The sequence below is a fragment of the Python bivittatus genome, unplaced genomic scaffold (assembly GCF_059951505.1).
Source record: "Python bivittatus isolate LINGU-HERP-01145 unplaced genomic scaffold, Pbiv_v1 ctg000080_np1212, whole genome shotgun sequence".
Taxonomy (NCBI): domain Eukaryota; kingdom Metazoa; phylum Chordata; class Lepidosauria; order Squamata; family Pythonidae; genus Python; species Python bivittatus.
Genome location: NW_028277035.1, coordinates 1,536,831 through 1,560,877, shown reverse-complemented (window position 1 = coordinate 1,560,877; position 24,047 = coordinate 1,536,831). Strand labels below are relative to the sequence as shown.

At 40.1% G+C, this 24,047-nt stretch overlaps 2 protein-coding genes across 4 annotated transcripts; one reads left to right on the top strand and one right to left on the bottom strand.

Moving 5' to 3' along the window:
* The first annotated feature begins 277 nt into the window (after positions 1 to 277).
* On the top strand, positions 278 to 7,421 carry ATP5PD (ATP synthase peripheral stalk subunit d). Of its 3 annotated transcripts, none has more exons than XM_007428031.4 (6): positions 278 to 421; positions 1,213 to 1,343; positions 2,219 to 2,315; positions 5,443 to 5,514; positions 7,014 to 7,076; positions 7,215 to 7,421. In XM_007428031.4, the coding sequence occupies exons 2-6, from the start codon at positions 1,222 to 1,224 to the stop codon at positions 7,344 to 7,346; spliced, it is 486 nt and encodes a 161-aa protein (XP_007428093.1). In that variant the 5' UTR covers positions 278 to 421; positions 1,213 to 1,221; the 3' UTR covers positions 7,347 to 7,421. The 3 variants fall into 3 exon arrangements, with proteins under 3 accessions (XP_007428093.1, XP_007428094.1, XP_087989436.1); XM_007428032.3 differs by having other exon boundaries at positions 406 to 511; XM_088133310.1 differs by lacking the exon at positions 278 to 421 and adding an exon at positions 736 to 979.
* A 5,220-nt stretch (positions 7,422 to 12,641) lies between these two features.
* Positions 12,642 to 23,001, bottom strand: LOC112540616 (5-hydroxytryptamine receptor 3A-like). The gene is made up of 8 exons (XM_088134739.1): positions 22,824 to 23,001; positions 22,323 to 22,367; positions 22,095 to 22,204; positions 21,217 to 21,386; positions 20,164 to 20,324; positions 16,894 to 17,104; positions 14,846 to 15,019; positions 12,642 to 14,397 (listed from the first exon to the last, which is right to left on the bottom strand). The coding sequence occupies exons 1-8, from the start codon at positions 22,971 to 22,973 to the stop codon at positions 14,138 to 14,140; spliced, it is 1,281 nt and encodes a 426-aa protein (XP_087990865.1). The 5' UTR covers positions 22,974 to 23,001; the 3' UTR covers positions 12,642 to 14,137.
* Positions 23,002 to 24,047: the final 1,046 nt, after the last annotated feature.

The window sequence follows — 24,047 nt, the reverse complement described above, 5'->3', positions numbered from 1 at the left end:
GGGCTGGCTGTTCGGTTCAGTAATGTCTAGAGATGATGGGCTGAGTAATGCAAACATAGAGTTCTGAGAAGGACAGGAATGGAAGGTATTTTAAGGGAACTCCTTGGGATGACAGGCTTACTCGCCAGAAGCACCTGGCAGATCACGAAACTTCAGTTCGCAGCAGAGTTCAATTGCTTCACCCCCGACAGCCCCAAGCCCGCGCGAAGGGAAGTATCGCCCGCCCCGCCCCTGGCTGCTCTCTTCGTTTGTCAGGCCCTGTTTGCCTCCGGAGCAGGGCGGTCGCCCTCTTACCTTTTCCTCTCTCTATGAGACGGCGAGGGCCGCCCTCTTTTCGGAGAGAGTCGTCCCGATTGGGCCCGTAGGTCGCTGTCAGGGTTTGGTTCCGGTTAGCGGGCGGCTGTGGTTCCGGTGGCTGAAGGTGAGGAGCCGGCGTCCTTTGGGAGGGTGGCTGGCCGGCCTTGCAGTAACTCTTGCTTGTTAGCTGGCTGTCCTCCTCTCCCTTTTGCCCGTAATGCTTCTCACTTCATTGTGACGTGGGTTGGGGTTCTCTGATGGAGCCCTCCGGGGACAGAGCTTTGCTCTCTGGTTTGGCTTCCCCTCAGATAGGAAAGTAGATGCTAAAATCGGGGTGGGGGGGGGGCGGTTTGCTGTTTTGTTTGGGATAATTATGAAAACAATGATGCTTGAGGTCTTTGGGCAACTGATCCTATCAGTAACAAAAGCTGTATTTATTTTTTTAAAAACGGAAGCAAAACTGCATGATTTTGAAACATCCCCAGCCTATTTTTATTTTCAAGTGAGACTGTAAGGTTTGTGTGTGTGCGCACCTTCGAGTCATTGTTGATTCCTGGTGACTACACGGACAAGCCCCTGCAGTTTTCTTGGCAAGATTTCGGAAATCGTTTGCCCTTGTCTGCTTCCTGGGGCTGAAAGAGAGTGACTGGCCCAAGGTCACCCAGTGGGCTTTGTGCCTAAGGTGAGATTAGAACTCACAATCTCCTGGTTCCTAGCTTGGTGCCTGAACAACTACACCAAACTTCAGGTTGACTCCTGAATAAATGTATAGTAGGTTGTAGTTCTTGATTTAACCCAGGTGAAAATTTCTGCTTTTTATAAATGTCCTTTGTCTGCTTCCTTCATGCCTCACCTGCTATGTTATTTTCTTGTTTACTTCCTTTTTAACTTACTCTGTCTCTTCCCATTTTCTAGGTGATAGCAATGGCTGGCCGCAGGGCTGCTCTGAAAGCAATAGATTGGGCAGCATTTGCTGAACGAGTGTCAGCTGATCAGAAACCTATGTTTAATGCTTTGAAATCACGTAGTGATGGTATTGCAGCCAAGTGAGTATATTTCTTAGTTTGTAAAGGGCACCTTATAATCTCCTTATATTTAGGCAGAAATGTTCGTATGATTTTGCTATTCTAGAGCTAAATAGCTAAATAACAGTGAGACTATGTTGGTTGCCTCTCAGTAATTTTTAGTTAATATGATTACACCGGGCATGGGAATCTTTGGCCCAGGCAGCAATCCTGTCCATCCCACAGATCTTTAAGCATAACATTCCTTGCTCAAGGCCCACCTGAGCTTGTTCTGTTTACCTTCACCTCGCTTTCTAATTCATCCATGCCATCAGAAGGGAACGATGGGGTGTAGCCTGTAGTGTCAGAGAATCACAGGGAGTGCCAGCTTCTGAGCAAAGCACCAGCAAGATAAAATCTGCTCAGCCTGTCCTCATTCTCTCCCTCCCCTCACCCCTGTCTTGTTCCTGCAAGTGAAGAGCAAGGCATGGATGATGTAGGCAGGATTGTTAGGGGTTGACTTGCATGTTTTGGGACCAGGGAAGGTGTTGTGTGCTCCTTCTAGTTCATCCTCTATGCATTTTGATGGGTTGAGGCATGTGTTAGACAAAACTTCTTTGTGATAGAAAACATGGGGCATGATGGTTCCTCATGTCAACTTCCACAGATAAAGAGATGATAACTGGAGATCTGCAGAGTCAAATAAAAAGGTTCGATGTTGCTCCTTGGCCAAATTCACTTTCCCATCTTGGAATAGTTTTGAAATGCTACTTAAGGTTTTTATCTTGATAACAAAGAATACCTGGACATTTGTCTGACTTTTCTTGCTGTGAAGAATAAGAATGAAAATGAACTTTAGAAGAAGGAATAATCTGAAATGTCCAGTAGTCCTGATGTTCTTTTCTCTATCTGAATAGGCTCGCATCTTTGCCAGAGACAGCACCAGGCATTGACTGGGCTTTCTACAAGACTGCAGTTGTGAACCCTAGCCTAGTGGATGAATTTGAAAAGAAGGTGAGGCAGTTTAAATTTTTTGTTTATTTGATGTGTATCCCACTGCAACCAGAAGAGATTTGGCAGTTCATGAATTTCAATAAAAATACAATTAAACTTTCACAGTAAAAAGATGAAAAACAACTAAATATTACAGTGTTACTCAGTCTGATGGCACCAATTCATCCCTCCCAACTTCTCTGAAATACCTTCATTTTTTTAACAATTCACAGGAAGCGAGTAGAGTGAGGGCAGATCAAATTTGTGGGAGGATGCTATTCCAAAGTTTAAGTGCTTCCACAGAGAAGATGTGTCTAAGCCTCACACTCCTTATCTGGCAAAAGTAGGGAATCACAAGCAGGTTCTCCTGAGATGTTTTAAGTCTGGCAGTCAAAACTGGATGGAAAAAGTGCTCCTGTAAGTACTTTTATCCCAAGATATGTTGCACTCAGAAGCTAATAGGAAGCTAATTCAGGGCCTAAAGCATAGTACAGTACTCATGTCACGGCCTAAAGCAAGTACTCTACTCGTGTCAAGGACCTGTCAGCACCAGGCCACTGTATTCTGGGCCAACCAAACCTTTCAAGGATATTCAGAAGTATCTCTGTGAAAAGTGGGGTGCAGTTCAGATAAGTGAGGATGTGGGCATGAATCACTGTTGCAAGGTCTTCTTGTTCCAAGTAGGGAACACTTGGAGCAAAGGCTCCCCTGATCGTGGTTTCCACCTACCCATGAAGTAGTAGCTATGAAGACTCCCCAGGTCACAGACCTACTCCACTGGGGTAGCGCAGCACTGGAGATGTTCAGGAACCATGATGAACAGACAGTAGTTCCATCTTTCTTGGGTTCAACTTCAGTCTGTTTCATCCCATTCAGGTTCTCACAGTCTCCAGATACTGAATCAAGACATTGGGAATATCTTTTATCTAACCTGTGATAGCCATGTAAAGTGTGTGATGATACAGTACCCCAATGACTTCATGTAAATGTTAAAAATCAGGGGAGAAAGAACCAAATCCTGTGGAACCCCACAAGTGAGGAGCCACTTGACTGATCTCTCTTCTCCTTCCCCCTTTTCTCCAACTGAGGAAGAAGGAGAGCCACTGTAGAACAATGCCTCTGATCCCCAACCCTCTGTAAATGGTCCAGAAGGATATCATGGATAATGGTATTGAAGGCTGCTGAAAAGTCCAAAAGGACCAGGAGAGATGGACTACAGGTAGTCCTTGGGTTACAACCACTCATTCAGCAACCATTCAAAGTTACAATGGCATTGAACAAAGGGGACTTATGACCAGTCTGCGAAGTTGCAGCCCTTGCAGCATCCCCATGGTCATGTGATTGCAATCCAGGTGCTCAGGCACCCAGCTCATGATTATGACATTGTAGCAAGTTGCAGTCATATGATTGCCATTTGCGACCTTCCCTGCCAGCTTCCCACAAGCAGAGTCAATGGGGAAATCGGCAGGGAAGGTCGCAAGTTGCTTGTGTAAGTTGTTCCTGCTGCTTTTTCTCCCGAGGAGTCCTGCTACAGAGTGTGAGATCCCAGGTATCTCATACTCTGTAGCACCCCCCTTCTGTGCTCCATAGTGGCCCCTGCCAGCCCACCCGCACTCAATAGTGCCTGCCCATGGCCCCCACTGGCCCACCCGCACTCAGTAGCACCTGCCTATGGCACTCGCCCACCCACCCGCAGCTCTCACTCACCGGCCTGCTTGCCTAGGACTCAGTTACGTGAGGTCCTCTCTTAATGACTGGTGCAGTCTCTGGGTTATGACGGCAACCAGGACTGCTGGGATTGCCATCGTTAAGCAATGCAGTCATGTTTAAGGACTGCATTGCTTAGCGACGGAAATTCCAGTCCCAATTGCCATGGTAACCCGAGGACTACTTGTACCCATGCCCAAGTCACAACAGCAGTAATCCCCAAGAATATCTATACTGTCTTAATATCATGCCTTGATCTGAAACCTGACAGAAAAGGGTCCTCTAGGGTGCTCTATAGGTATATTCTGACTGGAGTCTCAATAACCTTCCCTAAAAAGGAGAGGTTAGGGATAGGGTGATAGTTGTCAAATGCAGACAGTTATAGGGAGGGCCTCCTTAGGAGGGGATGAACCACAGCCTTTTCAAGGCTGCCAGCACCACCCTCTCCCAAAGGGGCATGTTAATCATGCTCCTCTTGATTCCCCAAAGGAGCCAGGAGGGGCAAGAGCCAGGTGTTCAAGTGGCCTGTGCCAGATGAGAGTACCCTATCCATTTCATCAGCATTCAGAAGGCAGGAAGAGTCGGGATAATATGACACAGCATTGCTGCAGTCACCTCATGGAATTCTCCCTATGAAGAGTCAAGGTTTATCCAAATCAGAGCAACTTCATTGGCAAAGAGCTGGGTTAATTGGTCACAGCAGCCAGGCAAGAGAGAGATCTACCTGGAGTCTCTTCCCTAGAACCTAACCTGGACTCCAGATGACAGGCGATAAGGGAGGAAAAAAATGCCAGAAACACTCTGGATCCATAAATCTGGTAAAATTTAAGCAGTTCTTATGAAATACCACGTGAGAACACTGCATTTGTGTAAGATTTGTGATATCGCAAGATTTTGGCTTTTTAAAATTGGCCTTGGTGCTTTGTTGTCTCTTCTTGTAAACTAGATTGCTCTCCTGGGGCAATATCAACTAAATTTTAAAACTCTGAAATCTCTCAACAAAATGGCTGCTATTTAATTTTTTTGCCCACTGGATATCTCATAAATTTTGAAACTGTCTGTGATTCAGGGAACTAATGGAGAGGGAAAAGGGTGTGAGCTAATAGCATGAGGAGATTTGATTGAGACTTTTTGTGCTTGTTCCATTTAATCCCATAAAAGTGTACATTTTTCTAGGAGGTAATATATAAATAAGTCTAGATCTTTTGTCAAATATTTAAGGAGGTTAATCTGCAATAAGTATTTGGAGTGAGAACTCTGATCCTGTGGTTGAAAGCTGCTTATATAACAGAGCAATAAATGCACAAGAGCTTAATCCAGAGGCAGTGGAAAGTATGTACTTTACTACTGAATTAGAAACATTGGCAGAGGGAAGAACATGGTATGGATTTGGAAACCAGAACCTACACATTTCAATTTACTATTTCCTCAATTTTCACAGTTTAAGACACTGCAGATTCCTCAGCCTGCGGATACTGAAACAGCTAAAATAAATGCCCAAGAAAAAGAGACTGTAAGTGTTCTGTTATCCTGTTATGTATTATCTTTTCATTGCACGTAAATGATGTTTGCAGAGGTGTCAGCCTGGGATCTTAGTAGATTGCTCCTGGACTTAATCTTTATTCATGGTGTCCTGCTAATGTCATTAGTTAAATTACGTTGAACATCATTCCCTGCTCCCCACATTCCATCTGCTTATAGATTGCTACCTTTAGGAATTTCTCTGCTGGAGCTGTGGCACTGACAGCAGCCAATTTTAACTACAAGAGTTGCGGGCCTTAAATTGTCTGGAAGAACAATGTGAAGAGCTTCCATTTCCTCCTCCTTAGGGTCAAAAATTGAAATAATAAATATCATTTGTGAGATGCAAAGTAGAAACTTAGAACATGGATACAAAAATGAGGGAGAGGAATAATTTCCTTATTTTGTGAATGCTTTGGAGTTCACTTGTGCTACTTGTATAATTATTTTATATATAATTATCTGCTCTAAATAGCAGTGACTCAAGTTGGTTTTCAGAGTGATTATGGGAGCATCCATTTGCTATTGCACCCATGAGATAAAGCATACGGGATGGATGGATGGATGGATGGATGGATGGATATTTGAGAGATCTGGTAGTTTTGATCTTTCAATCTCAAAAACAGCAGGGTAAGGATTATGGGAACTAGCTACAATATGTATTTTATGTACACATTGATATTTATTTGCAGTGGCATGTGTAAATCCATGCCACTGTAAGCATGGTATTGTTGACTTTAATTAATGGCTGTAATAGTTCAGACCTTGCCCATATTTTATACAACATGTGCAGTTCTTATGCCAGGCGCAGGAAAATGAACCTACCTATTCAGATTTCTAGGAATGTATTTCCAGAATCTACATTTTGATGGCCTGTTATGGGCATATTCCAAATTTTAAAATACATTCAACATTTTCATCATTCCTTATTATGACTTTATGAACTAATGGGCAAAATGTATAACAAAATCAAGTTCTAATGAACTATAAAATGAATCAAACCCAGGGTTTCTGATGCTTTCTCAGCATGGAGAGTTCTGATGATGGAATATCCAAGAAATCTAAAGCCTTGCTTGGCTCCTGCTAGCCAGATGTCAGGGACAGTTAGTTTGTTGTCATGCATCCTTTGCTGTTATTTAGCTGTTCTTTTTTTTAAAAGCTATTTCTTCTCACAAGCAGTAAAAGGGATGTTACATCAGCCTGTTGTGTATTGCATGTTGAAAGCATATCTAGGGTTGTTTTTGATACTGTGAATCCAAAGTGTTCCCTAAAATATTCAATCCTGCCCACTGATTCATTTTCCCTCCTCCCTTGCCTCAACCCCTCAAATATCAAATAAATGTGGGAGGGAGAAGTTTTGAGCACCACTGGGAGGCAGGTTCTGTGATCAAATCCATCCAGGCCTCTCTGCCCCCATAAGTAGATTTTCAAATCCACGGATAGCTTCTCAGGAACCCACGTTTCTCATAATGTTGCTGTCTGTTCTTTCAGGCCAAGAATGCTGCTGACTTCATACAGGCTTCTAAAGCTCGTATTGTTAAATATGAGGAGGAGGTAAGCGAGTGATTTTAATTGTACAAATAGACTTTTGCATTGTACTGTATTTTCTCCTAATGACTTCTGTGTTTTTGATTTTCAGCATTTCTCTTCATCATCTGTTAATAATTATGGTGTTTTCTTTTTCCTCTTAAGCTTCAGGAATTGAGAAACATGATACCTTTTGAAAATATGACATATGAAGATCTACCTGAAAAATTTCGGGACCCTACACTGAACCCAGAAAAATATCCTTATTGGCCATACAAACTTACTTCTGACTTATAAACATTGGCTGTTCAAAAGCATTGTGGAACATCAGTTCTTCTTCAGAAATCTATTAAATAAAGTAATTGCACATGAGCCTTAGAAATTTGTCTTTTGTTCCCTAAGAATCCTGCAATTTAGCTAATCACTACTAAGATTGTATGAGATTGTTGCCTCTAACATTTCTGTTTTAGGGTCCTAAAAGCTGGAGCATTTCAGTTATTGGCTTTGGATTTGACTTAATCTTGTATATTATGGGATCAATAATATTGGATTTGTTCATGATAAATATGGATTATGATGTATTAAAAAGCTAAATATGCTTATATAAAACTGTCAATATTTTATGGATTGAAGCTTTAACCCTTTGAATATTTACCTACCGATATATCCCTGTTAGGTTGTTTTTAATATGGTACAGTTCACAAAGACTGCATTTGTTTTCCCACAGAAAAACTGTTTAATTGTACAAAATTAAACTCCTGTTCCTTCTAAAGTTAATGCTAATTTTATGCTTGTTTCTATTTTCCTACCTATCTTATTCTACTGTCTGTCTTATTTAAGCTATACATTTCTGTCTGTATGTTATGTTCCTCTCTTATATTTTGTACTTTCTGGGAGACTACTTTGGCTCCACTTCCTCATTGAATGACACTCTTGCTTCACCACTGTGCCCAGGCCCTAAAGAAAAATGCTAATTTAAACAGGCCTACCAGAGCTAAGCTGCAGAAATCCAAACCTCCACTAAATGGCAGGAATGAGAATCAGAGAATGGCTAACTTTTCTGCCCTTTAGTGGCCCTTTTGGATTTTTGCAATCCAGATCTTGTAGCCCTGAGGCTGAGGGCTTTGCAGCTCCTCAGTTTATTTAATTTTTTAAAAAATAAATTTAAGTTGACAGAAGTGAACTTAATCCCAGATGATTTTCAAACAGCTTCTGAGAATTTGGGGAGTGAAAAATGCCCTTCCAGTTCACCATAACTGTTTTTTATTTTAGCTCAGAAAATAGATTTATATCTTTGCTACAAGGGGGTCTATATATCTTACCTTGAGATTATGTTCTTTGTTTTAGATATCACCCACAAGCTAAAAATACTGCATTTTTGCACTTCAGGAAAGTACACATTTTGTACTTCCGCAGTGTTTCCAAGTTACACATGTTAACTATCTGAAATATGTCTATCCAATTGTCAAAAATATCAGACATCATTTGAGACATCATGGATGTATGGCCCACAGAGCATTCTTTGATTCAGTGCTGGAATGTCTGTTTCCATTAGTTTTATGAAATGCTTCTCATCACAGATAACCAGTTTGCAGTGTTTTAAAAATTTGATGTGCACATCCTACCTTTCTTAATATATGTAATATATTAACTATATTAATATACTTAATATAGTAACTCAAGCAGCTTGAAAGTCTCCATCCTAGGCACCAACCTACCCATCCTAGGCTGAACCCTGCCCGGTCATACTTGAAGGAAAGTGATTGGTGGTGGCTTTCCTACCAGGTGAGGAAGCTGTGTGGGATACTGGATCCACCAATTGCTACCTTTAAATTGCCCCACAAAGTTGTAAGGACAGGACCACTCCCCAGTCCTGTTACAGAAGCAGATTAGAACTTGGTTGTTGGGTTAGCACAAATTGTGCTGTATGCTTTTCTGCTGACTCAAGGACTGGAGGAATACCCCTTAGCACAGATGCAGTCATGAAGAAGAATCCTAACACTAAAAAAAAAAATGGTGAAACTTTTTTTTTTCCAGTCCTGCCAGAGGAGAAAAAAATTGAGAGTTTGGTTTCACTAAATAGTTAAGACATGGCATGTTACAAGAACCAAAGAAGACATGTCTTTCTATGCCTATTATAAAGAAGAGCAGTCTTTTTTGAGTTTGAGAATTCCCATCCAGCTGCATGTGTAGAGTTTCTGAAAACTGCAGTCCCATTATGTTTGGAAGGGATCAAATCAGGGAAAGCTAGAGCAGAAAACAGTCCGCCCTTTATAGCCTAAATCACCAAAACGCAGTTTCAATTTAGCTTGTTTTCAGCGCTAGCTGTTCAAAACTACTACTGTGGTGTTTTTAATAAAAAAAGCACATAGATTTGCTCCTCACACTGATAGGCAAACTGGGTGCTTTCCCCTGTTTCATCAGTAAAAAAGGTTAATGTTTTTATACATCAGCCACTGCTGCAGCTTCAGTTCCCATCAGGGACAGGCAGCACATCAAATGGCAAGAGTTAATGGAAGTGTGCTCCAGAAATATAGGAGTCACTCACTTCCTCAGCTTTGAGAGTATAATGTTGTTGAGGTTAATTGCTATTTAGCCACTGCCAGTTTGTAAAGACTCCACTGAAAAGAAACTTGCTTTCTTACAGTGGAAATTGCTGTTACTTAAGGGCTTCTCTAAATCTCTTAGATAAATTTACTCTGTATCATTTTCCCTGAATTTAGGAACTGTGGGCAGGGTTATACTGTAGCTGTTATAAATATTATGCTGTTAGAAATATCCTTAAAAGGCACATTGCTAACAAAAAGACCCTAAACAGTACTCAACTAACAACAGAAAACCCTGGCTTACTAATTGCTGAAAATAAGGAGGAACAGTCATTCCGGCCTATTGTTCTAAAGCAGTGTTGTCCAAACTTGGCCACTTTAAGATGAGTGGACTTCAACTCCCAGAATTCCCCAGCCAGCCATGCTGGCTGGGGAATTCTGGGAGTTGAAGTCCACTCATCTTAAAGTGGCCAAGATTGGACAACACTGTTCTAAAGGGTCAGGTTCATAAGGCACCAAGCTCACGTGCAATGAGAGATTATGTATTTACATACTTACTGTGTTTTACCTGTGGTGTCTATGCTGTTCAATTCTTGAAGAGTCTAAGTGGCTGGCATAAACCAGTGCCTAGAGTTAAAAACATTGTGACTATCAAACATTCACCATAACCAAGATCTACTGGATGTACTATCAAATGCAGGTAGGCTAATCCTCAGTATTCCCCAGCCCTCTCCTGGATCTTCATGGTTCTTCAGAAGCCCAGTATCCGCCCAGGGTGGTCTGGATATCCACGGGCAAGTTTGTAAAAAAGAAAAAAAAAGTGTAAGGACAGAGGCTTGTGCAGCTTGAATTGCAAAACTGCCGTAATGAAGAATTCAAAGAGAATATCTCACAGCACTTTGCTTTCTCTCGGGACCAGCTTTCTGAATTACTAGCAACAATTATGAGGTTTGTGATCAGACCAACTGAGTGAGCTAACAAAGACGGAAGGCAGGAATTTCGCAGGGGAATTCACCTGAGGAGAGGAAAAAGGCAGGTGACTGGAAGAGGGCAGAGCTCCTTGACTCCCTCTTTGCTTTTATCTTTTCTCCCAAAGGGGAACTGGGTTCAAATGGAATTAAATAGTGCAGCTGACAAAAGGAAGGAGCTGCAACTCAAGATAAATAAGTACATGGGTAAGGAGCACTTGACTAACATGAATGAATTTAAGACTCCAGGATCAGGCCAGTGAGAGCCAAGAGTCTTGAAGGAGCTTGCTGATGTCATCTTGGAGCCCTTTTCTGTGGACTTGAGAAATCATGGTGGATTGGCATAGTGCCAGAAGATTGGAGATAGGATCTCCTGTCTTCAAAAAGGAGAGAGGGAGAAAAGAACCTCCAGACTTGGCAATATGACATCTTGATGTCCACATAAGACTCTGGGCAGATGATTGAGCTGCCAGTTTGTGACCATTTAGAAAGGAATGCATTGCTTCTCAAGAGCCAGAATGGGTATCCACAATAAGTCATGCCAAATCAACCTGATCGTCTTTTTTGATACAATTAACAGCTTAGCTGACCATGTTAATGCAATAGTGCAGAGGAGTCTCCTGTGAGATTCTAATAGGGCAAAATATTTTGGAAAAGGAAAAGCCTTTTCCCTTCATTCCCTTCTGTACCTTCCCACAACAGTAAGAACAGTGACCAGGAACTTTCCCCCAGAGAAATCCTCTTGGATGCTGAATTACTTGGGATTAGGTAGTGGAAACCCTTTCTCTGCTTTTTGTCCTTTCAGTATTGTAACAGGGAGGGCTGAAGCATGTGCTAAGGTTAAATTGCTTTTAGAATGAGAGAGTCAGTGATTGTACAGAGAAGGGAAGATGGCTTTGACAGAGATATGCGAGCTCTGCTACCAAAGCAAGAAAGGGTGAAATGTGTCTTAAGTCTACAACACACAGATAAGATTTGGAAGAGGCTCAGACAGGTACCTTCCTAGCTCATGGGAGTATAAGAAGGGGGAGGAGGTCCAGCACAATCAGACTTGCAAGATTCTCTTATATAGCCAATCTCAATAAATGTAGCATTAGTCTTCCTATGGAGTTGATTTCTTGGTCTGGTCTACCTAGTGGGGCTGACAATTATTCAATATGAATTAAAATCTTTATTATCTATCAAGATGAAAGAACTAAATTGGAGTTGAAAGAACAAAAGCTGAAAATTAAATAAATAATGACCTGTTAGCTGCTGCTCTGGCCAAAAACACACCCACACATGCACACACAAAGAGAACAAGGGCAGAACAAAGTTAACAAAGGTGCCATAATTCAAAGAGCATTCTGGCCAGGTTCTACCTTAAGAAAACTTGCTACAATCATTTATGGAACCTGATGCCTCAATTCATTGTAATACATTAAATCTGCTCCTCACTATCTTACTAATATCCCGCTGGTTCGACTACAGTTAGACTTGGGTTGCTGATGGCATCATTGGATTTCTGTTTGAATATAACAGAATATAACTTGCTGATAACTCTTATTTCCAAGAGCGTCTAGGCTAGAATAAGGATTAAAAGGTAGCAATTCTAAAATCTCTTCATACTTCTATGATTGGAAGACAACGTCCCTTCTCTTCCAGTTACTGAGAGAAGGGAGAACAAGTAGGGAGACAGAAACAGTTCCAACTAAGCATTGATGGAGAATGGATACCACCACTGAGAAATCCTGTCTTGATCATTATTCGCTAGGTCCCTGAGGACTTCTGGGGCATGCTTTAAAGACAGTATATTGAGATATGGAAATATCTACACCCATTTTCCCACCCTGTTTTCACAAATTTGTCATCAATTTGGAAAGACAAAACACGGAACGCTATATTAAAGAACCAAATTATACTTTATAAAGCTCTGAGGGAAGAAATAACTGAACAAACACATTTCAGGAAAATTTTATTTAAATCTAGAATGATTACATTCCTGGTATCATTAGACAAAATGATTTGTCAATGTAATGGAACATATCTACTTCAGGGATTAAGTGATAGTATCTTTTTATCCATCTGTACAGTAACCACACCTCCTTTATTATAAAGGACAGTCCTTTCTTTCAGAAAGCTGTCCTTTAGATTTATTTAATTTAATTATTTATTTTCTTGGTTTTGCTCTTGAATTTTCCTTTGTAAAACAAAGTTATAAACATAAACAATTTTTTTTTATCCTTATGAACCTCTTTCAGATTTGCCCCTTTTTCAGGTTTGTCCTTTATTTTTTCCAAGAAAATATGGTCACTGTACCCACATGTGAATGTGTTTTCAAATTGCAATGATTATTACTTGATTAGCTTCATGATTTCCTGAAAGGAGCTCTCTTATCTTGAGCCTCAGTCTGCCAGGGTTTAACTATAAACTACATATAGCTGTGAAAAAAGTTCAGCTAAGAAGAAAATATGCACAAGGCTTGTCTTTCATATATGTATATTTTCTTATATATGTATAATATTTTATCCTACATTTAATGCATTTTTTCCCCTACTGTTCCTTGAGAAATTTTTGGATTAAAAAAAATCCTCTTCACCCCACCCACCCTCTTTGATGACATTGCCTTATCCACTGTGGGTTTGGGCCAGCAGTGCCACTGTTTGTATAACCTTCATCTTCTAAAAGGTGGTCCGTCCTGAAGGCTTTATGGCTTGGGCTGAAAGAGTGATGCACCTGAAACAACTACAATGATACTGAGGTTAGCAAAAAGATTTCCACAAAGATTTCTACATGATATTGATGAGATCTTTTATATTTGCCTTGTCTTGATCATGCATTAGATACCCGCATGCTCACATATGCCTCATAATGTGGTTTACATTCACATGCAGCTAAAGGAATAGCAGAAAGAAAAAGGGAGCAGCACAAAAAATGGTCAGAAAAAGAAGCCAAAAAGAAGTACAAATCCACTACCAAAATACTTTCCTCAAGGATCAGTTACAGATATCAATACCTGCAGCATTTTGCATTCAGAAGATATAAATACAATTTATTTCTTTATTATACTTTCCTCATGTCTTGCCACTAAGATTAAGTAGGGGGCTCAGGTTTTTAAGCTAGTTAAGGCCAGGTGCGTCCACAGGGTATGGTAAAAAAAGTCAAGATGGTGCAATCAAAGTTCTGCTCATTTTTTTACGTGCATTAACTTGCAAGGATGGCTGACAAAGTACCAGGAGAGAGATACCAAGGCTTTCATTTCAATAGGAACATTTCACGTTATGAACATTTAGGTGGAAAAACTCTTGAAGAAAAGATTATTGGCTGAGAACTGTGAATTAATTGATGCCTTGGGGTCAGAGCCAAACATTCTCCAGAGGAAAAGGGAAAAATGTGTAGATCTGAAGTGCCTTTGGTTTTTCTGAACAGGATTTACAGGATAAGCCAGTGTTCTTGAACCTTGACAACTTTTAAGATGTGTGGACTTCAACTCCCTACTGTGATGATGGGGGGATTAACCCAATAGTACTGCACGTGTACATTCTATGACTTGGCTAACAAAATACAGTAAGCTGATTCCATGCTGTAAAGAACTTCATTGTGTCCACTGCACCGCAATGAAGGCTATAAAACTGAGGGATAAGATCAAGCGGCTATAATAAAGGTAATTCTCCAACTGGAGAAGTTTGTCCTGCTTGGCAGGGCCAAAAATCTTGCTTTCTTCCAGAACCAGGTGCTTCTTCATCTGTTGCAGCTCCATGTTCAGCTGTTTCAGAAGCACAAGGCTGTCTGTGTTGTCGTTTTCAGCCAAGGGAAGCTCCGTAGTTGGCTTGTTCTCCATGAGTATCTCTTCCCCTATATGGGAAAAAGTGAGAGGAGATACAGTATTATTGTGTTAAAAGAAATGATAAATAGAATTGGGGGACCAATATGACCACTATCTCTGAATATCATACCAGTGACGTAGTGCTTAAGATATTGGACTAGGAAGGGGGAGATCCAGGTTCAAGTCCACCCTCAGCCACAGAAGCTCACGGGATGACTTTAGACCACACACTCTCTCTCAGTCCACCCTATCTCACTGAGTGGTTGTTGTGGGGAAAAATGGGAGAAGGGCAGGCTATGGGCACAGCTGGGAGTTCCTAAAGATATAAATCTAAAAATTAGAAATAATATTAATGAAATGGGCAACCATTTTGTGAGAACACCCATTCTCACATTATCAAATGAGTCCCCTGGCCCACAGACCTGTCCACATCCCCCACACTTTCTTTATCCTTCTGCTGCTTGTTTGCATGCTTACCTACATCCGTGACAGAGTCCTCTATTTTTTCTTTTTCTTTTCGCAAGAATCTCCTTATAAAGTTCTTGGTCTTGAAGGATGGGAACTTTGACTTCCGCTCCTTGAGATACACAACAAAGGCATTCTCTAGGATGCCAAGGACCATAAATGCGAAGATTCCAATAAAAAACATTGCTGTGGAGAAAAAGAAACAGCTTTGGTGAATGGTCCCCACTCTTCTACCTGTTGAAGAAAACAAGAGACAGGCAGAGAGGCATCATCTGTCTAACAAGCCAAAGTACAATTGTAAATTTATCTCTTACTCTAAGGTTACAACATGACTCTCTTCTTTCTATAATCTATCCTGTCTAATCATCAAAACCATAAATCATAAGTTCATTTTTTTCTGTTTTATGCAAAAAGTCCATAAGGGGTTTCCAGTCAGCAAGAGGCATAGATGTTATCTTTTCTCTGATCAAAGAAGTTAATTCGGCCATCTCAGCAAGTTCCATCTTCACCACCAACCATTCCTCCATTGTGGATAATGCCGAATCTTTCCATCTTTGTGCATAAAATAATCTCACTGCAGTTATCACATATAAAAATAAAGTTCCATGACTTTTTTTCCAAGTATTTGTCCATCAATCCCAAAAGAAAGACCTTTGATCTCAATTGTATATCAATCTTTAAAATCCTCTGAATCAGTGTATGAATTTGAATCCAAAATTTTCTAGCTTTTTTACACATCTATCAAGCATGATTTGATGGACAATTTAGGGCTGGTTGACATATGGAGACAAAAGTATGGCAATTCAAGAGAGTACGCCTACTTTTCTGAAAGACATAGATCCTTTTCAAGAATAGACATGATTTGGATTTCAAAGAATTTAGCTACTAAGTTTTCTCAAGTAGATTACCAAAGACTTTTTCAGATCATAATCCTGTGAGTTTGGTTTATAAAAGGAAATCCAGTTCTTTTAGATGGAGACTAAAAGAAACGTTGCTACAGAAAGAAGCAATAGTGAAGGATTATAAAAAGAAATTAAAATATTTTTTTGGAAATAATTTAGATAAAGGTACTGATTTAAGAATGGTTTGGGATGCAAGTAAAGCTTTCAGTAGAGGTTATTTTATGCAACGTAATACAGTAGTGAACTCAAAAAGAAGAGTCAAGAGAAAGCACAAGCTATTTGGGGTGAGATAAAGAGAAAAGAAGTGCAGATGTTCTAAATGTCTTTTATGATTCTTCAGCTTCCCTTTTAATATAATAAAGGGTCATTTTAATATTGCAAAACAATAGGACAAAAAACCAAGCAGTTTTGCTCACCGTACTTAGCACAGAATGTAAACTGGGCTTGATAAAAGCAATAAAAATGTCCATTGCCTGTCATCAGTTCACGTTTCAGCTTTTGTCCATCCAATAAGATGGATTTCTCTAATAGAAAGTACTTCTGTCCACACATGGAAGGATATCTGATTTTCACCAGTTTTCCCCAGCCTACACCTTTTGCTCTGGAAAATATCTTAGAGAATATCTTTTTATGGCTTGTGGGGTGGGTGGGAAGATGCCCCTATCTCATGTGAGTAGACATGCTGAAAGCCACCACTGGGTACACATACTACTCGTCCTGTTACCAATGTCTTCTCCTGACACCTACACCTTGAATGCCTGGCTTACAGTTCTAGAAAGTATGGAGCACTTGGCTTACTGCTGCCAAGCAGACACTTCTGCTTATTTTTCTGAGATCTCCCCTCCTTTTACCATCTCAGGTAGCAGCACAGAGCTATGGCTCTTATGTCAGGGAGTTCCGTCCCATGGTGGGGTGACACTTTGCTGTGTTCCACAGAAATCTTTTAGGCCTTAATTCCAATGCTCTTCAGATCATATGGTCAACCCGCATTAAATCATGTGGTGAGATACTGCATATAGGCATTTTTATTCAGTATTCAGGACATATAACATAAGGATGATTCACACAATGTGTTCCTTGCTAAAAAAATGATGATTGATTACCCCTAATTGTTCCAAGAGTTCCACTACTGAGTATTCCACACAATTAGGCAGTTACCTATTACTGGTGGATAATCTGACGTTGCTGGTAGCTTGTCATTAAGCATCATAGACAAAAATAAGACCTGCAAGATCATGGTCACTTTGAAGGCAATCTTTTCTGCAGGAGAGGCAAAAGCATAAGAAATAGCCATATCTAGCAAGAAGAGAACAAATGTTGGCAGAATCAGAACTAATTCATGTAGAATGGATCTCCTCTTCATAACAATCTGTAAAAAGAAAAGGTAGTAAAATAACACATTTCCATGACCAGCATAAATTCCCTTTCTACAACCTGCTAAATCATCCCAAGGCTAGACTTAGCTGATTGTCTAAACATGCTGTAGGTCCAAGCAGGGATGTCAAGGGAGAAATAAAAAGATCAAGATGGTGGCCACAACTGTGCAGTAGAAACCTGTTCCATTTTTATGTACCTCAGGGGGCTTTTGATTGCATGCCAGAATTGCCATCTTGACTTTTTTGGGGCCGTCTCTTCCTCCCACATAGATGCCCCTGGGTCCAAGATGTTGGTTTTGACAGACTCTTAGCTACAATGCACAACCAGTGAAGTGGTGTGCCTCAGCCATTATTCCATTGCTGGTTAAACCTGGACGGTGAAGTGGGATTAAATCATAGCAACTAACTCTCATGCTCCAGATGTAAAACAATTAGCTGGAGTGGCTGCTACCCAGAATCAGTCCTGCCACTGTCCTGAACTCTTCTTTCAGAAGTAGATAGGGAATTGTTGAAGATAATAATGGCTCAGGGAACAGAGTGGGAGTGGAAAATCAGCCTTGATTTTCATGGTGATTCCAACACAAACTGGGCCCTTAAACAAGAAAATAGGAGAGGGATTAACCTCAGGCAACCAGCCACCCAACCCTCATAGTAGCTGAGGTCTCAGATGAGGAAAAGAGCAGAAGACAACTAGTAATTTCTCAGTCGGCCATTGGGCTATCCATGGATAAGTCACATGAGCAAATCGAACATCGGTCTTGATTTTAACAACTTAAAAATGGATGAGACCACAATCTTACCTTTTCCTGAAACATTTAATATTCTCATATTCTGGGAAATGACAGGGCTGCTAACAAGGACTGAATTAGTGCAAACTGCTGTTGGAGAGACCCTGAAATTGATTGCCAGTGCTAGGACCATTCTGTGCCCAAATTTCTCATTGTAAAAATTGTGAGCTATTTCTCTTTTAACAGCTTGCCAGGCAAAGATCCAGCAAGCATTTTATCTTGTTGACAGAAAGAGAAAAAAGTATTATTGAAATTTTAGACCACAAAGATCCATTAGAAAAAAGGTTCTAGAGGCTTAGCCAGATGAAAACAGGAGAAAAGAGGGAATCCTTGTTATGCTGAATATGAAATCTTTTCAGAACATGGGCGGAACTTAATTGTTTGGTTCTGCCTACCTGATTTGCAGCAAAATATTTGCTATAGTCTGCAGTATAGGGCTCTTTTTGTGAATAGAGCAACATAGTGGTGACCTTTTTCCAAAACACAGTGAAGAAGGGGGCAACTTAATATCTGCTGTGAGAATGAAGCAGTAACTTCATCAATGCAGATGGAGGAGAACAGGTTAGAAAGTCGCACCATTTTGCTTTCTTTGTTTAGTTATTGGTTTCAGATTTGTCTTTAAATTAGGAACTCAAGGCAGTATAAAAAACACTTCCTCACCCTATTTTCCTGTGCAATAGCACCCCTGACATTGGTTGGATGGAGAAAGAGAGAACGGCCCAAAGTCACCCAGTAACTTCCTTGGCAGCAGGGCTTGAACTGGACTTTCCCCATCCTGGAATAACACGTAAGGTTCTGCAGTCCGTAGCACTGTGGTTGCAGGTTCTAGCACAGTGTTTCTCAACCTTGGGAATTTGAAGACGTGTGGACTTCAACATGGTTGGCTAGGGAATTCTGGGAGTTGAAGTCCACACATCTTCAAGTTGTTGAGGTTGAGGCTATATCTGCCATATAGCTTCCTTTTCTGAAGTCCAGTGTTCAGACGGAAAATGATGTTCAAATCATGATTTCTTTGACGCTTAGGCCTATGATAGAGTTTTTTTTTAAATAAATACTTTTCTTATTTCCAATTTCTTGGGGAAAGCTGAAATCTTCCTTCTGTCTTTCTCTTAATGCACGGTCTACTCTCTACCTGTCTTCACTAGTTGAAAGAATCAGTCTGACTTCCAATCAGTTTCCAAACTCCAGGAGGAATCCACTTGGTTTGATTTGCCTTGCCTATATGCCCCTCCACAATGAACACTCCACAAACAAAACTCAGAGCGGACCAACTTTGAAATCCGTTATATTTGGTAACATACAGATTGGTTGTGGGGATGGAGGGAGAATCCTCTGGATTTGGGGGGAATATACTGTCAAGGGGGTGGATGGAGTGTGTATCATATATTTACCCCTGTGTGTTTACACACTTCATTTCCTAGTAAATTTGCTTAGGACTATTCCCTTATCATTTTGCCAAACTTCCATCAAGAGAAGCACCAGCACCAATATAGTAATAATTAGCTTTGCTTATTTCAGTGGCATTATAAACACACACACACACACAGAGTATGTACTATAATATATGCTATATATTATAGATACGGTATATAATTATATAAAATATATTACATATGTATTATATATATATAGTGTGTGTGTGTGTGTGTGTATCTACCAATCTGCATATATAATATATAACATATATACAGACATACTCATCCAACACACATGGAAATAAGTTCCAGTGTTTCTATGGGTCTTGCTCCCAGTTAAACATGCACAGTGTCACAGCTGCAGGAGTTTATTCTCTTTGTGCCACTGGGTTTAAATATAACTTTTGCATCTGAGAGCTACTAATGTCGATATACAGAGACATGCACCATTTTAAAAAGAGGCCAATGCTGTGCTGACCCTTTCCAAAGCAGCATCTTTACAAATGCAGATTCAAAATCCACAAGCGTGCCATCTGTCAGCCTTACAAGGTAGACCAGCCGGGAAACACGGCCAGATGAACTAATTCTACTTTATTGTAAGGTTACATTAATGGAATCTTGCAAGTCTGAAAGTACATTTCTCCCCCGTCACCTTTACAGCCCAAGAAACTAGAAGGGTCCCTTCTGAGATGTTTGCCACACCCACAATCCTTTTGCGGGCTAAGCTGCCTCTTATCCATTTCCCTGGCTGTGGCTCTTCCCCCATCTCCCAAGGTTACTTCCACATACGATTACACCGTCTTACAAAGAAGATATATAGCATTTTCTTAATGCATTGGTAATCAGTACCTCATAGATGACTGTACTGAAGTTCATGAATTTATAAAACAGCGTTTGCTCAACAATTATCACTTTCTCAAACTTCCATTCTCCACTGGTTAAATAATACTTGTAACTGTCTTGATTTGTCTTATTGGAAGTTTTAATGTTCTTCATCTTCAGTTCCTTTTCTAGAAAGAATACAAGACCAATGACCCAGAGGGCTGTTAATTCAGGACAGTCTGAACAATGACAATCGTATCCTGAATATATAAAAGGTTCACCCCCTTCCGGGAATCCTCCAAGTATATTGAGATAGCGTCTCCCAAGTTTCTGGCCATCACATCTGAGAAGGTGCCAGATTAGGAAGTCTGATATAAAATATATACTGAAAGTAAAATAGAGGTTGGTGAATCTGTTGAGATATTACATTCTATACTACCAGCTACAATCTTCCCTTTAGTGATTAGTGTTGGAAATGAGCAATAATCATGTACGTATGAATGCATGTATGCACTTTATGCATATATAAATTTATGTGGCTGCCCAACTCACAAATTGAGACTGGTGTGTGTGTGTGCTAATATAGGACTAAAACCAGTACAAAATGAAGAAAAATAAAACAACAAATAAATTAAAGTCAGCCTACAATAATTCAGTACCCAAACCATTACAAATGGGTTCATCCGCCACCCTGGCCCACCATGTGAGAGAAAAGCCAGTTCTTTAAGGCCTTACAAAAAGCCACCAGGGTTGGGGCCATCAGAATCCTGTGGGTGGGGCAAGGGGGATAAGCTGATCCAGAGGACAGGCACTGTGAAAGAGAGGGCACACTTCCTGTGTCCTAGTGGGATGACATGGAGAAAGGGAAAAAAGTGAGTTCTGAATTAACGAAAGAAGAAAACATAAAGTAGATGCATTACAGGGACTGCAGCAATAGCAGGCTGAAGTGGAGAAACCAGAGAGGTATGGAGAACATGTGCATGAATAGGAGGAGTGTGGCTTCAGAAGCCTGGGAAGAAAGGAAGGCCAAGCAAAGTTCATGACAGGTCATAACCATTCCACTGTACTCAACTAAGTTACCTGAATGTAATGATGACGATAAGGTTAAGCTGCACTTTTGCTCATCGAAAGGAAACATGTGGACATCCAAGTTGCAGGAGGAAGTGAGTTGATGTGCTTGAGCTGAAGTAATGAAGCCATCGGAGGTTATTTCAACAAAAGGACTAAGTGAATACTTATTTTCATCTGCCCTGAAAGCAAAACATTGTAATTAAGAAAAGTTTGTATTTTGCACATATTAGACAATAATACTGTTTAATATGTATGGAGACATATACGGAGACTCTCTTTCATGTAAAACAACCAAAATACGTGAGAAAAATCTCTGGTATAACAGCCAACCAACCAATCAACCAACCACAAGATCCAAATGACAGAAATTGCCTTTATGGATTCAATCTTGTCCAAGCTGATGCTGGAGATGGTTTGGTTGCTTTGATCATAATTTAAGGGTAGAACCCTACAATACTTAACTGGTGTCAAACCCATCAGCCTAAATAGAACTTACTTCTGAACAACGTGCCTGCCCTATAAACTAGTAAAAACAAGAAGCAATCTATTTTCTATGGCTGTTTTGCATAAGTCAGATGGACTAAAAGAAAGATGTTATTGGATTCATAACAAATCCTCTTCTAAGGAAAGCTAAATTATATCAGACCTGGGTGCAAAATTTACTAGATTTTTCTGAAGTGTTGGCACTTTAGCAGTGGTGCTAAATTTCTGGGTTTCATTATGGTATTCCTAATGCCTAGATGTGGGAATGAAGGATAACTTTGAGTCAGTGTGTATAGGTTTAACAGTCAATACTGTGTAGTACTGCAATACTGTATTACTGTGAATTTTCTCTCTAAACAAAGTTTTAAAACATATTCAAAAAGTAAGAAAAATAGAAAAGATACTGTTCATGTATGAAAATGTCAGGGATCCAAAAAAGGTTCACTGGAAGAGTGATACTGGAAATGTTACAGAAGTCCAAAGGATTCCAGCTGATAAATTCATTTTTCCAGGTCTAGTAAAGAAGAAAGAATAATTTAAAAGGTGTAAATTATTATTTTTTAAATTAATCTAGGTTTCTAGAAAACATAGATGACTTTGCTACTTGTAGAAGAGCAAAATGAGTACATTACCACATATAGCCAGAAGTAGAATGTGGCCACTTGTAATTTTTCCTGCTGCAAAAGAGGAAATAGAGAAATTTGAGCTCATCCTTCTTCCAGTCTTCAAAAGTTGGACACAATGCACAGTCTATTCAGCCATATGCCATATTGAATCAATGGAGATCTCTTCTCAGTAAGGGTGTATAGAATTGTGGTCAGAGAAATACATAGGTAGCATAAATGTTCATTTGTGCAGAGGGGTAGAGTGGCAAAAAAAGATGATTTACACACACATATACACCTAATCACATATACTATTGACAGATCTATCATGGCATTCCTAGACAGTCTCAGCTGGATCTATCCTTCCTGAATAAGCAAGAATTCTGCTTGTCTCCTTCCAACAAGTCACATATGTGAGAGAGTACTAGTTCTCCTTTCCCAACTAACACTACCCTTTTCAATATCTCTGTTCACTATTTGTATCAGCCCTGCTTCTGAAGAGCAAACACAGCAATCATTCTCTCTTACCACTGAAAGTATGGAGATAAGGGTGAAGTCAAGGTCAACTTCCAAAGACTCTTCCCAATTCTTCTTTGGTATAGAGTATAAAAGGAGATGTTGCTTGGAGGAGATGTTCAGGTACTCGACCACATCATGATATTTACAGATCTGTCTCATGCTGGCATCTGGAAGGCACAATGTGAAAAACAATGAGCATGTTCCACACCTTTGTTTTTATCAGAATGATACAACACAATTCCCCTTTATGGATGGACAAAACCGTTCAGCTTTCTCCACCTTTGAATTTTTGTATCTCACACACCCCTGGTATGGGTGCATTTCTCAGCTTTGGTGAATTCTTATGACAAAATCAATAACACAAACAATCTTTTTGTTCCCAGCATGGGCCCCATGGAGTTGGACTGTCCTCATAGTTGTTAAAGAAGAACCTCCACTGGGAAGAACGTGGCAACCAAAAAGTACATGCCTAGAAGAAGAAAGCAGTCTTGCTGCCTGTCCATCTTGCTTTCTCAAACATTCAAACATTCTTAATCTCATTTTTTTTTTGCCCCCTTTATGAAGAAATATGTCTAGCTGGATGAATACTTATCCTACAGAAATGAACTGAATAAAATACTCACCTCTGCTACTAGTCTTCCTTTAATTTTGTTGTGTATGATGATTTTGGAAGCCACTGAATGCCAGCACTGTTATTCTTCATTCCAATCTTAATCCATGCATGTGCTACAATAGATCTATCAGTTTCTAGGAATATTGGTTGGATGGGAGAAGAAAAAAAAAATGTACTTACCTGGTAGCCAAGAGAAGAGAAAAACAATTCTAACAGCTTTCCACATTCTTCTTGCTCTGAGGTTTGGAAGATAATTAAAATAGAACTGAGAAATTTCTTGACTGCAGGGTTCACTGAAGCAAGAAACTCAAATTGTTTTGCTTTTGAGTGAAACCTCTCCTGGCTATGGGAATGATGTGTTTAATATCTGAAACCCTCTGTCAGTTTTAATATTTGCTGAAAAATTATTCTCTCTCCATCAGACATTCTTCTTTCCTGCCAGTTGGCCTGAGGAAGAGATCACTCCCATAAAAAGGTTCCCTTTTTTCCTGATTAATTAATAAATTATTGCATATTAGTGCTAATTACATATTACTCTTTATTGTCCTGATGTTGTTCTCTCTGAGGTCATGATTTAGCAGAACATTTTATGCACTCTTTGCAATTGTTGTCTGACTGGA

Excerpts from the sequence above, each read along its gene's own strand:
- ATP5PD (XM_007428031.4), top strand. The coding sequence starts at position 1,222 with ATGGCTGGCCGCAGGGCTGCTCTGAAAGCAATAGATTGGGCAGCATTT. Across the intron at positions 1,344-2,218 it reads AGTGATGGTATTGCAGCCAA|GCTCGCATCTTTGCCAGAGA; the intron begins GTGAGTATATTT and ends CTATCTGAATAG. Across the intron at positions 5,515-7,013 it reads ATGCCCAAGAAAAAGAGACT|GCCAAGAATGCTGCTGACTT; the intron begins GTAAGTGTTCTG and ends CTGTTCTTTCAG.
- LOC112540616 (XM_088134739.1), bottom strand. The coding sequence starts at position 22,973 with ATGAGACAGATCTGTAAATATCATGATGTGGTCGAGTACCTGAACATC. Across the intron at positions 22,205-22,322 it reads TCTACTTCTGGCTATATGTG|ACCTGGAAAAATGAATTTAT; the intron begins GTAATGTACTCA and ends CTTCTTTACTAG. Across the intron at positions 17,105-20,163 it reads TCAGTACAGTCATCTATGAG|ATTGTTATGAAGAGGAGATC; the intron begins GTACTGATTACC and ends TTCTTTTTACAG.